At 36.3% G+C, this 12,749-nt stretch overlaps 1 protein-coding gene across 1 annotated transcript in view; it reads left to right on the top strand.

The window, feature by feature from the left end:
• Positions 1–12,749, top strand: part of MLLT10 (MLLT10 histone lysine methyltransferase DOT1L cofactor) — a 2,165,838-nt gene that overhangs the window by 1,933,782 nt on the left and 219,307 nt on the right. Inside the window, exons 7-12 of the mRNA XM_044065494.1 lie at positions 5,261–5,375; positions 6,725–6,797; positions 7,270–7,427; positions 10,234–10,422; positions 11,106–11,194; positions 11,708–12,066. Of these exons, the coding sequence (XP_043921429.1) occupies positions 5,261–5,375; positions 6,725–6,797; positions 7,270–7,427; positions 10,234–10,422; positions 11,106–11,194; positions 11,708–12,066 (983 nt within the window). The remainder of the gene's footprint in view (positions 1–5,260; positions 5,376–6,724; positions 6,798–7,269; positions 7,428–10,233; positions 10,423–11,105; positions 11,195–11,707; positions 12,067–12,749) is intronic.

Genomic DNA, 12,749 nt, shown 5'->3' with positions numbered 1-12,749 from the left:
AAAACCGGCATTAATGTTGAAAATTGGTCTTCACTAGTGCATTTGCATAGCCCTCACAGTGTTATGGATGTAGAGTAGTTTCACTACTATTGCGGCTGTAACAATCTTAAAGATTGTTGGGGGGGTTGGTTAATTTAATTTGCAAGGGAGAGGCTGTCACCTGTCAATGCCTCTCCCCGACACTGCTTTAAAAAAGTTTTAGGGGTTAAGGAGGACTCCATTCTCCTCCTTAAAAAAATATTACTGTTGGGAAAGTTAAGGAGGTGAGTTAGCAGCTCCCTCGTTACTAATGTAGCTGAAGCAGTGACCTCTTTCTTATCATGTAGCCAAGTCTCTGTGTAGCTCCTACGGCAGTTCACTACAGGAAAACACTAGATCCTGCATAAAGATGCCACTCTGTATTCTAGATCCACATTTATGCAAGGTCCAGTATTCTACACAATCACTAGTGAACCCAATTACCCTGAAATGAAACTCATTCATATTTCTTGTTTCCACATATCACCCTATTAGCCACTACCCAAAGCTTATGATTATAGATAACGATGGAGACATAAATGGACCAGTAGATGGAGAGTTTCACCTGTATGATTCATCTCTCCCTTCCTCTCCACAAACCAGAACAATGTTTGTAACGCTCCATTTCTGCACCAAGTACTAGTGTACTTATTACCCTCTTCCGTCTCTCATAAACGACACCCCAGAATATGTAAACTATTTCACGTGATCTAGATTTTTCTCCTCCTCTCACCTGTAGAGTTTACTGTATTGCCTTCCAGGAGGCAACCATGACATGTGATTTGGAAATACATATTTTCATCCCAGCTAGTTCACACAGTCCAGTCATTTGAGGTTAAGAGAGCAGCATCATCTGCAAAGTGCAAAATGCAGTTGTCATATGCCCATACTGTATACTGTCCTGGATCTTGGCTGCACTTTGATATCCTGTCCAGGAAAATCGTGACTAGAGGAGAGAAATACAGCACCACATTCACAGAATCCTACATCCACTGTGAACAGATTTGACATATGCCAGAAGGACAGCCTACAACTCTTGACTCCTCAAATACTGGTGCTGATGGTGACTGTCATGATGCATCCCCTGGAACCTGTCCTACGTTAGCAGTTCTGAAGTACAGTCATACATGCATTCATGGTTACATGGTCCTTCTCAAAGTCCATAAACATTTGTAGACAAAACTGGTGAACATTCTTGACCCCCTTAAATATTTGTGGAAGGACTAATAGTTGCTACAGTGTTTCATTGTTATGTTCCAGTCCAGTCTACAGTGGTCTTCCTGAACCAGAAGCTTGCACCTTGGGCTGTTTAGGCACCATTTAAAAAACTTTGTACTTATGTGTGTACATTAAATTTGCGTATGTAGATAGATATATAAATATGTATGCATGTATGTGTATAAAATCATTGATAGTATGTATGTTGTGAAGTTACATGAAAACAAATAACCTGCTTGTGAACAGCTGTGTAGTCAGGCAATAGCATGTGTGCTGAACTGGCCACATAAAAAGGGAAAGGTGATAGTATTGTAAAAGTAACTATAAATGTTACACTGCCCTCTGGTGACAAACTGGAATTTGGTCATAGTGGAACTACTTTTCTGTAGGTAAATATTTTCTCTTGCACTGTTTTCTCACTGTAGTAGTGCAAACCATGTTTGGTGATCTGAATCAGGTCTATATTTTAGTGGTTTAGCCCTCATTGTACTGTTAGATGATCCTATGCGTAGCTCTCAGCTGTCCTGATTTTTGCAGAATGGCCAGATTTTTTACTCATATTTTTGGTCTGTTCCTCAAAATTAGTTTTTTGGTTAATCACCTAGGATTCAAGTTACTAAATAATGACAGACCTTTGCGTTTCAGACTTCATATCCTTCTGAAAATGCAAAGCAACATAAAATCTTTTATTCTAGTAATATTTTCAGTTTATAAGAGCAATGTTAAGAAAATGTCCCTATTTTTGGGCTTTTGTCTCCCATTAATTTTGGATTTGTCCAGGTTTCTTGTGCTAAGAGGCTGAGAGGTATGGTCCTATGTCATGGTGGCACCCTTCCAGACTGATATTATCACTTTGGAGGAGCATGTTGTTGATTTGTGGTTAGAACTGGTGTACCTTATTATATCTGAGATTGATTTCTCAAAAAAAAAAAAAAAAACTAAGAACTGCTGTATTAAAAGAAAGTAGTTACAGTACAAAGTATGAGCAACATTTGTGTAAATCGTCCTATAGAATAAAGTTGCTCTAAGTAATCTGTGTGCTAGTTGGTTATTTAGAGATTTTTAAAAAGGTAGAGCAAAATAACTCCCTGTTTAGGAAATCATTTCTTCATACATTTCACCACATTCAGGTGCTGCATTGAGTGCATTTATAGCCTGTGGCCAGGAGTGAGTGTAGTAATTTGTCAGTCACACCACAGACATCCCTTGGAGCAGCAGTGCAATACTCTGTTTAGAATTTGCTGCCAGTTCTCACTGCTGGGCTTGACATTCTACTCGTAGTCAGCTTTGTTTGCCTGTTAGTGTAAATGTGGCTTCCGCAATGGTGTGCTGGTTACAACTGTTGGATTATATGCACTTTATGCTGTTTTCACACACATTCTTGAAAAGTCCTTAATGAGATTTATCATATACTGATTTGGTTGTGAATCACAGTATTCAAGTAGTGCATGGATTAAGTAATCGGATTTCCATTAAATACTTTGAATATGATGATATCTGATTAGTTGTGTAATGTCCTATTACTCTGTATGTTGTCAGTGTGCCATGTAGCCTGAGCCAGGGAACTTTGGGACAGATAGGACCTTTGGACTAGTCTTCATACATAGTTAACATACAATAACTATAAACAAAGTAAATTTTGGGAGTACCTTTTTATCCTTTTAAATGAGATACAGTGCTCATAGAGCTTTTTATGTAGTAATGCAGTGTTAAATTATACCACTTCTACAAGACTTTCATTTCTTCTCCCTGTTGCCTGAAAGCTTTTGCTAGTGTTTGCTTTTCAGCAGTGCAAATAATCTATTTTTGTTCTGCATAGTCTTAAATTAAGTCAGTGTGGAATATATAATATATGTTTTCAGCCTTTAATATTCAAGACAAGAAAAAGGGATTGTGACTACTGGAGTTTTTTGAAGCTTCACTGTGATAAACATTCTTTGCTAGCTGTAATTCATACCATGAAGAGTTTGAGTATAAATGACTAATAATGGAAACTAGATAGCAACAAACAAGTACGTGTTAACTTTTTTTAATGTGAAACTTCTGAAAGTTAAATATGTGATTGTAGTGATTAAATGTAGAAATTGCCAAGCATTAAAAAGTCAATTTAACAATTTCATTAATACAGTGTAAATTTTATCAAATATTGTCAGGCTGACTTAGTCTTAGGTAGCTGTGTATCTGGTTTACACTTTCACCCTCTCTTTCTCTCTCGCTCGCTCTCTCTCTCTCTATATATATATATGTGTGTGTGTGTGTGTGTGTGTGTGTGTGTACATATATATATATATATATATATATATATATATATATATATATATATACATATATATATATATATATATATATATATATATATACACACACATATATACACACACACACACACACACACACACACACATATATATATATGTATGTATATATATATATATATAGGTCTACTTTAGATTGTCGAATTTACAGATCACCGAACCACAAAAGAACACCACTACACTGAAAATCCATTTGTGCGAAGTTGTACTTTGCCGATGTTTAATCGAACTGTTTTACGTGAAGCTTCAAGTATGCAGTGTTTATGTAACTTCTGGTACATCGTACCACTTGTACAGCATGGAGGGTGTGTTACGGTTTTGCTGATGATGCTTAGGAATGATTGCAGTCTGGGAGAGGTAATGTTTTCCTTATGTTGGAGAAGTATATGTTTAATGTGGTAAATCATTTTTACAGTGCTCCTGTGTTCTGTGTTGTTGCAGTGGTGATGGACAGGTTGACAGATGAGATCAGACAGGAGTCCATGTGGACTATGATGTTTCCGGATGACATTGTGATCTGTAGTGAGAGTAAGGAACAGGTTGAGGAGACCCTGGAGAGGTGGGAATATGCTCTAGAGAGAAGAGGAATGAAGGTCAGCAGAACTAAGACAGAATATATGTGTGTGAATGAGAGGGAGGGTAGAGGAATGGTGAGGATGCAGGGAGTATTGTTGGTGAAGGTGGATGAGTTTAAATACTTGGGATCAGCAGTTCAGAGTAATGGTGAGTGTGGAAGAGAGGTGAAGAAGGGAGTACAGGAAGGGTGGAGTGGGTAGAGAAGAGTGTCAGGAGTGATTTGTGACAGACTGCTACCAGTAAGAGTGAAAGGGAAGGTATACAAGACAGTAGTGAGACTAGCTATGTTGTATGGGTTGGAGACAGTGGCACTGACAAAAAGGCAGGTGTCGGAGCTGGACGTGGCAGAGTTAAAGATGTTAAGATTTGCTTTGGGTGTGACAAGGATGGACAAGATTAGAAATCAGTATATTAGAGGGTCAGCTCAGGTTGGACAGTTTGGAGACAAAGCCAAAGAGGCAGTATTGCTTTGGTTTAGACGTGCTGAGGAGGGATGCTGGGTATATTGGGAAAAGGATGCTAGCATGCTGCTGCCAGGTAACAGGAAAAGAGGAAGGACTAAGATAAGGTTTATGGATGCGGTGGGAGAGGAAATGCAGGCGGTTGGTGTGACAGAGCAAGATGCAGAGGACAGGAAGAAATGGAAACAGATGATCCACTGTGGCGACCCCTAACGGGAACAGCTGAAAGACAAAGTGCTGCTATATTCTAATTGGAGATCGTGGTACAGTGAAGATCGGGACATATGCCCTTTTTCTCACTGGAGTGCTATCTCTGAGTTGGTATATATAATTTGTGGGGGTTGCAGGGGTGGCGTGTTTCGGTGTAGTGGTGTCGTTCTTTTGTGGTTTGGTGATCTGTAAACTCGACAGTCTAAAGCTGACCCATATATAATAGGTGTATGTGTAATATGTGTACACATACACACACTTGTTTTACTGTGCATTACATGCCCTTTAGCATGTTAAACTTTGTTGCTAAAACAATAAAAAAAAAATGTGCAGCAAGAAGATTTCAGAATTTGTATTTTTTTAAAAGATGTTCTGTGACATATATGAATGACAGTTGTCTGATATGTACTGAGTTGTAATGCATTTTTTTTTCTTTTTTTTTTTTTTAAACGTTTATTTTAGGCAAGTTCTTCCCCTGCATCTTCTGTTAGTGTAACTTCTCACGTGCTTGGCAGTCATCTGAATCCCAGCTCAACAGTGACAACCCTAATGTCTCAGTCTGAAAACAGTCAAGCAGGTACAGTTTTTTTTTTGTTTGTTTTTGTTTTTTTCTCAGCTGTTGAAAATGAGTGATTTAATTTTTTTTTTATGTGAGCTCCTTGTAAGGGGGGGTGGGGTGGGAGAAGGGAACACATTACTCTGCAATATTGTTACTGCAGTTTTTTTTTAGCCAAAAGAAACGCAGTTGGAAGTAAATGCGCTTCTGTTTGGCAGAGTAACTGTGTACATTTTTAACTGTCTGAAATGTAAATGTTTGAGCGCAGCCATCAGCAGGCTGGAATGCAACAGTCTCTCCTGTGGCTTTTGTGATTGATGTGTTCAATTCTCGTAGATCTCTGCAGTGGAAGTATCACAACACAGTGTTTTGTCATGAATTGCTAAAGCTCAATTTGCATAGTTCATAAAACTGTATTAGATAAAAACTTTGCATGGAGCAAATGTTAACATGCTGCAAAGTAATTTATGTAAGAAGCAACATATTCTGTTTCTGTAAGGTTATAAATACTAGCTGAGTACTGTTTGTGGCACAGAATTCTTTCACAGTTTTAATGAGATACTGGATTTGCTTTGTTTCATTCCATCTATAAGGATTTGTTGACATGTCCAAGTAGCCATGCCTGTTGTGGGGGAGGGGAGCAAGCTAAGCAATTTACCAAGAATGAATCAGGCTTGTCTTTCCCCTACAAGAGGTCAGAAGGTCACATGACTCAGAGTAAGTGAAGGACAACCCCTTGAAGGGGCCATATAGGGTTGTTATTTTATAGAGAAGCCCTAGGGAATGTAACCCTTTTAATCCCTTCTAGGCTAGAAATGTTTTGTAAGCTTAATGAGCAACAGCCTTAGCTTTTTCTTGTTGTTACTTTGTGGCTGTGAAACAGGTTACTGCACTGTGTTGCATTGCTGCAACATACGAAGCACATGTAAAGTAAAGCTTATTGGCTTCATGTTGCATGTCAGTAGTGGTTTTACTAGGCATTTAATGTTTAAAAATGAATTAATATTTTCTGGAAATTTGCTTGGAAGGACAGCACATAAACTAACCAGATTTGCTGTGTATTGTATTTTGTAAAAAGTCACAAAATGAATCGTATTATTATGAAACAAAGAAGCTTGCAGTTCAGCTTGAACACAGCTGTGTTTAATTGCTGATGTTTTAAAGATCACAAGTGGTGATGCTGGCGAGATGGTAAGAATGTACAATGAATATGCTGCTTGGTTTGTTCTTGGCTTACATTTCTTTAGCGATGTTACATGTCATTACTGGTTGTTTATTGAAACATATTAAAAAGAAAGAAAAAAAAAGTTTCTTGCAACTTTAAACATTGAGCGAGCTGTTTTACTAGTCAAGGTGAATTTGCATTTCAGATCAAGAACTAGGAGACAGTAGCCATGCCCTTGTTGGTAGGAGCAGTTCACCAAGAGGAAGCCTGTCACCATGGTAAGCATTGTTTACATTCCAGAATCTAGGGAAAGGAAATGTTTTTATTTTATCTGTAATGTCTGGATTAGTTGATGGTTTAAAAATTAAACCTCTAATGAATGCCCATTCAGTTAGGATAGTACTTTAAAAAAAATTATTAGGTATGGGGAACTATGAGTAATACTTCTCTTTACTGCTGAAGAAGACATATTTTGACATCTGTGCACGTTAGGGTTTTTATGAATTACTTGTATCCCTAAATTTTGTTGTTGCAGCTAACAGTTTGTGTTGGTACATTAAAGTATTAATAGCACTTATGTAGGTCTGACTGAATATAGATTACTTTATATTTCTACTACAAAATTGAGTAAAGGGTTAGAGGTTAATTCAGTAATGTGGCTTTTATTATTTTCTGGCATGATGCATAATAACTGTGGACACTCATGATTGTTTCCATTTTCTTTACTAAACATGGGAATAACCTTTTCAGCAGCTCTCCTGTAAGCAGCTTACAGATTCGCTATGATCATTCAAGCAGCAGTGGCTTGGAGAACCTGCCTCTGGTAGCAACCAGCATAGATCAGTTTTTGGAGAGACAGTGGAATGAAGGACAGCAGTTTTTGCTGGAACAAGGCACTCCTAGTGACAGTAAGCTTTTACGTGACTTTGGAAATAAGTGTGAATTTTAATTTTTCTTTGTATATTATCATTGGATAACAAAATGTAATTCTTTCTGCAGACTGAAACACATGCAAGTACAAATATGATGTTTTGCTTTAAAGTTTGCAAAGCAATTTTTAAAAGTATAATTTTTATTTTTCAGCTTATTCTGTACATTGCTCTAAAGTATATTTGAATTAATTTTAGTGGCATTTTACAAAAAGCTTAATGTCAGTTTGATTAAATGATAATAGCTCAGGATTAAATGTAGGTACACCTTGGTATTTTATAGCAAGCAGCGCTGAATCATTTGTGTATTGAAGTGCTGTGTTCATTGCTTTAGTTGCAGTCAAAATACCAGTTGTTTAGCATGATTTTAATTTAACAGGTACATTTGTACGGTGTGGCATTGCTCCATGTTATATACTTCTATATCTGAAGTATGGTCATTTGTTTAATTAATGAAGTTTTCCATTTGTGCAAGGGGAAATTGAACATCATTTATTTTACATCATATTGTTCCATTATCGTGGTATCCTGAGGAAGGCACTTTTCATTCAGGGTTTTGAAAGATCTCAACTTACATGGTATATGGAGAGTAACATTTTTCATTCATTATCTTTTTCACATTGTAAGATAAATATAAGTTGCAAATGACAGCTTCTGGCCTTCTTTCTTAATTTAACAAACTGATCAGCTTGTTTGCAGTAAATAAATCATCCCTCGAGTTAGGATTTTATGAATGGCAGGCCGATGAAAATGCTAATTATGAGGAAATGCATGCAGGGATAATCCTTTAAACATGATAGCTGGAGGACAGGTTTAGCCAAGTCTCATTGCATCTCATTTGGGCACACCAAGTGTCCTTTTGTATACTGTTAAAAAAGAGGGAAAAAAACTAAATCCTTGGGAAATGACCAGATGGAAATACATTGGTAGAGCATCAGCTGTAGGTCTAAAGGTCATATGAAACAAATTGTACGTTTTAAAAAATGATTACTCATAGATCCTGAAAAAATATGTATACCCATATATGACCACTGCATTTTTTGCAAACACTTTAAAATAGCAGTTGGGTTTGTCATTGTTTTTCTTTATACATTTGTAAAAAAATCAGTGAGTGTACTTTTTCATCTGTATAGTACTATCAGACCATTATTATGTGTCCAACTGTAGTAGTGTACTGTTCCAATTTGGTTTCACACTTTCCTTCTGTAAATTGTACTGCTATTTTTTTTTAATATTTTTGCATGCAATGTCATAATATATTTTGTTGTAAATGTATTGAGTAGTACAGGGCTTGGCTTTCTAAACTGAAGTCACCTCTTGGTTGTTTAAAATACTCATTTAGTTTAACTAGTAATACTAAATGGGAGTTGAAATTATATTGTATTTCTGTACAGTGCTGTTTTATGTGCTCTGGTGATGATTAAAGCCATTTGACTGTTCTCACCTCTGCAGACGTGTTCATACTGCAGGGGAAAAGCAAGTGCATATGCATTTCCTGAGGCATTCTATCAAACCTTGTCACTCATAAAGAGATGTGGATAAGATGGGTTACAGAAAGTACTTTTCTGTGATTTGCAGTGACTTGCCTGTAAATGTCAGAAGTATCTTTAAAATGTCCCTCAGTGTTGCTTTTTGAGTGGGATTCTGAAACAATAATGAATAGCTTGGCTTGCATTTAACACTAAATAGTGATTCAAAAGTAGGACTCCAAACAGAGCAGTTATGATTAGTTAGATAAATGGTTAAGCCATATGATGGCTTAGTGGTGGCATTCTGCAAGCAGCAATCCTTTTTATTATTCCCCCCCTCCATATCCTGTTATTGCAGTGACATCTTGCATCCTTAAAAATAAGTTGAATAAGCCAATGAACTGTAAAATGTTCCTTAAATCAAATATGTGATGGTGTGATATTTTGTTTAGTCAAGGAGGCAATCACACCACCATAATTTGGGTGCTTTATGTCTGCTAATTGTACGAATCATGTATATGATGATCCTTAAAATCTCAAGGTAGCCCAGCCTGTGGCTCCGCGTTACTTAACATTTTTTTTGGGTTGCATATTGGGCCACTTGTAGTTGTGAGTGCAGACAACTTATGCCATGTTGCCAGTGGTGATTTTCTTATTTGCAATCCGGTATTTTTTTCTAGCACTTGGTGACATCTACCCATTTTCTTTTTCTTTTTTACTGCTTGTTGCAGGACCCTCTTTGTTTGAAAGTTTTAAGGGAAGCAGTTGGGCAAAGTTTACCAAATCCATTTATTTAAATCATATCAGTAAGACTGCATGCAAGCACTGCAATAGGCACAACTGATAGTTTAGTTGTTTATTTCCAGAAACCATCCCACTTTACCCTAAGTTGCATATTCAGCCTTTCTTGTTTATATGACATGAGACAGTCTCTCTCTCTCTCCATTATTTTTTCATTGTTGCTTTTATTTGTCTTTCCTCATCTAGTTCAGTTAAATTAGCACTTATGTGCTTTGCTGTAAACTGAGAACATTTTATGTACTTTGTATTGATCGGTAAGTTTATTGTTACGTGTTTTTATTCATTAACATTTAGTAAAATTATCGTATAGCGATATTTAATTTCTATTGTGGCTTGTCTGCCATTTTCTTCAGTAAATATATAGAAAAGATTAATTCCAAGATATTCTTTGATTATTGTGTATATTTTATGTTCTGTCATGTGTCTTAGAAATGATAAATTGTTACCCCAGAATCTGTGTATTTTGACTGTCACATTTGGGTGTGTGTGTATCATATATGTGCTGTTGTTTCTAGTCCTGGGAATACTGAAGTCCGTACACCAGCTTCAGAATGAAAATCGACGTTTAGAGGAACAGATCAAGATCCTGACAGCAAAGAAGGAGCGCCTCCAGCTGTTAAATGCTCAGCTTTCTATTCCTTTTCCAACCTTAACTTCAAATCCCTGTCCATCTCCACAAGTGCAGGCATTTTCATCACATGCTGGTAAGAAACAGCTTGGTACAGTTTTTACATTTTATGATGTAGTATACATTTTTTTTTATACTAGTGCATGTTTTTATTTGTGTTCATCTGAAAAGACAGTAAATGCATAGATACCTGCAGCTGTTGACTAGAATAACTTGAGTACCTATGTATTTTTTGCTGTTCAAGCTTTTTGTTTTACAACAGCCAGTAACATTTTGTCTTCTGTAATCCATTTTCTTGAGACTGCAGTTAAATATAGTGCAGATAGTATATGCAGTAAACAGACATTGCTGCGTCATTTGCACATATGTATTAATACATACATTGTATGCTGCAATTTTCTCATTTTAGAAGCCACATATATGTTGGTGTCACTACTGTGTTTTGTAGGTCTACAAATGTTAGACTTGTTCACATTCGTATTTCTGCACAAATGTCATTTGCACTTTTCTGTATGTATCAATTACATATTTCTCGCTTCGTTGATACCATAATATGTAGGTCTTCAGGTTTTACATTTGAGTTTCTGCAGAAAATATACTACACTACAGTACATTTTAACATCCCTAATAAGTTTTTAAATTGTGGTTAAAAATCTACTAACTCTGAAAGTCTTCTTAGGAAGTGGAATGTCAAAACAAGTGAAGTGTAGCAGTTATGAATAGTACAGTAGAGTAATGTCTGCATGTTTCTTTGTTTAGTGCCAAGCACGGATTCACTGAGTAACAGTAAGAGTCCACATCTAAGCGCAAGTTTTTTGCCAGAATATTCACTTCCTCCTGCAACTCAGGTGATTTTTCATTTTGTGAAATTAAAGCACCGAACCGAAGTGTAATCATACAAAGCAGTCTTGAGACCCTATTACAGGGACAGATTCATAGTGTTACAGTTATAATACTTGGCTTTATTAGCTGTAGTTTCCTGTCTTACCTCACTTTTATAAGCACCTGAACCGAAAAGTCAGTTTTATATTTTCCAAGATATTGTTTTATTCATGATTGCCAGTGTTGTTTTCTGAGATCATAATTTGGAAGAACTTTGAAATTGGTTAGCTAAGTGTATCCAATGTTTCATTAAAGAATGTATTATTCAGTTGCTTATAAGGTTATATTTTAAGGTTGTAAGAAATTAAGCATAAATCAGATGCTGTTATAATGTGCACAAGTTATATGACTTGATCTTCCATTTTACTTTGGCTCAAACCATAGCAGTAGTGATGCTTTTATGCATTCCTTGATCTGTGTGATTCTCAGTCTTACATGTTTATATTTTTACATGCTTCAATTGCTTTTCTGTTGTGTAGGATTTAACATCAAGTCGACAGAGCACCAGCAGTTCATCAGTACTTTCTACCCCACCCCCTACTGGGCAGAGCCCAGCACAGCAAGAATCAGGGGTCACAGGAGTTCAGCAGGTCAATGGTGTGACAGTAGGAACAATAAATAGTGGTATGCAGACTGCAACATCTACCATTCCAGCAGTGCCTGGTGTGGGTGGATTAATTGGAGCTTTGCCAGGTAACCAGTTGGCAATCAATGGAATTGTAGGTGCTTTAAATGGAGTTATACAACCACCAGTTACAGTGACTCCAAATCCCAGCTCTCTTTCTCATGCATCTGTGCCACCTAATGTAACCCTTCCATTATCAACTGCTTTAAATAGGTGAGTTTTTTTTTTTGGTAAATGTGGGTGTTATTTCTGAACAATGCATTTAAGACTTGTATTATTAGCCATGATTGTAAGTGCTCAACCTTGATATACTAGAGCTTTCCCTTATATAAATATTTAATTATTTCAGCTTATTTACTTGATTCATACTGCAGTGTTCTATTAAGTAATTTTAATATCCACAATTATGTGTCAGCATGTATTTTTTAATATGTTGAAATTTATTATTGGGACACTGATTAACTGTTAGTAATAAAAGTAAATTTCAGTTTTCATGAGCTTTAATTCCAAGATATTCTGTGATTATCATGTGTAATTTCAGGTTATCACCACGAGTGTATCATAATTTTTAGACCATCTGTAGTCATCCATATATAATCAAAACAGAATCTAAGTATAGAACATGGAGTAAACAAACAGTTTAATGAATAGTACAAGTAAGAAAAAAAACATTGTGAGTCAATCCAATGTTCTGACCTAAAATTCCATGAAAACTTTTGTGTTTTCCAGTCCTTTAACTTTTTAATGTTCTTTTTCTGGAAAAATAGAAAAAAAACTGTCATTAATATTACATTTTTGACAGTGATGCATAGAAATTAGCTATTTTACTTAATTGGCCAGATTCATTAACGCCTAAACTTAGTGATCATCCCTACCATATTGCTTGTGCTTTCGAG

This window comes from Protopterus annectens, chromosome 3.part0, assembly GCF_019279795.1.
Source record: "Protopterus annectens isolate FY-2018-M chromosome 3.part0, PAN1.0, whole genome shotgun sequence".
Taxonomy (NCBI): Eukaryota; Metazoa; Chordata; order Ceratodontiformes; family Protopteridae; genus Protopterus; species Protopterus annectens.
The sequence above is the reverse complement of the archived record's forward strand: the minus strand, read 5'-3'. Positions and strand labels throughout refer to the sequence as shown.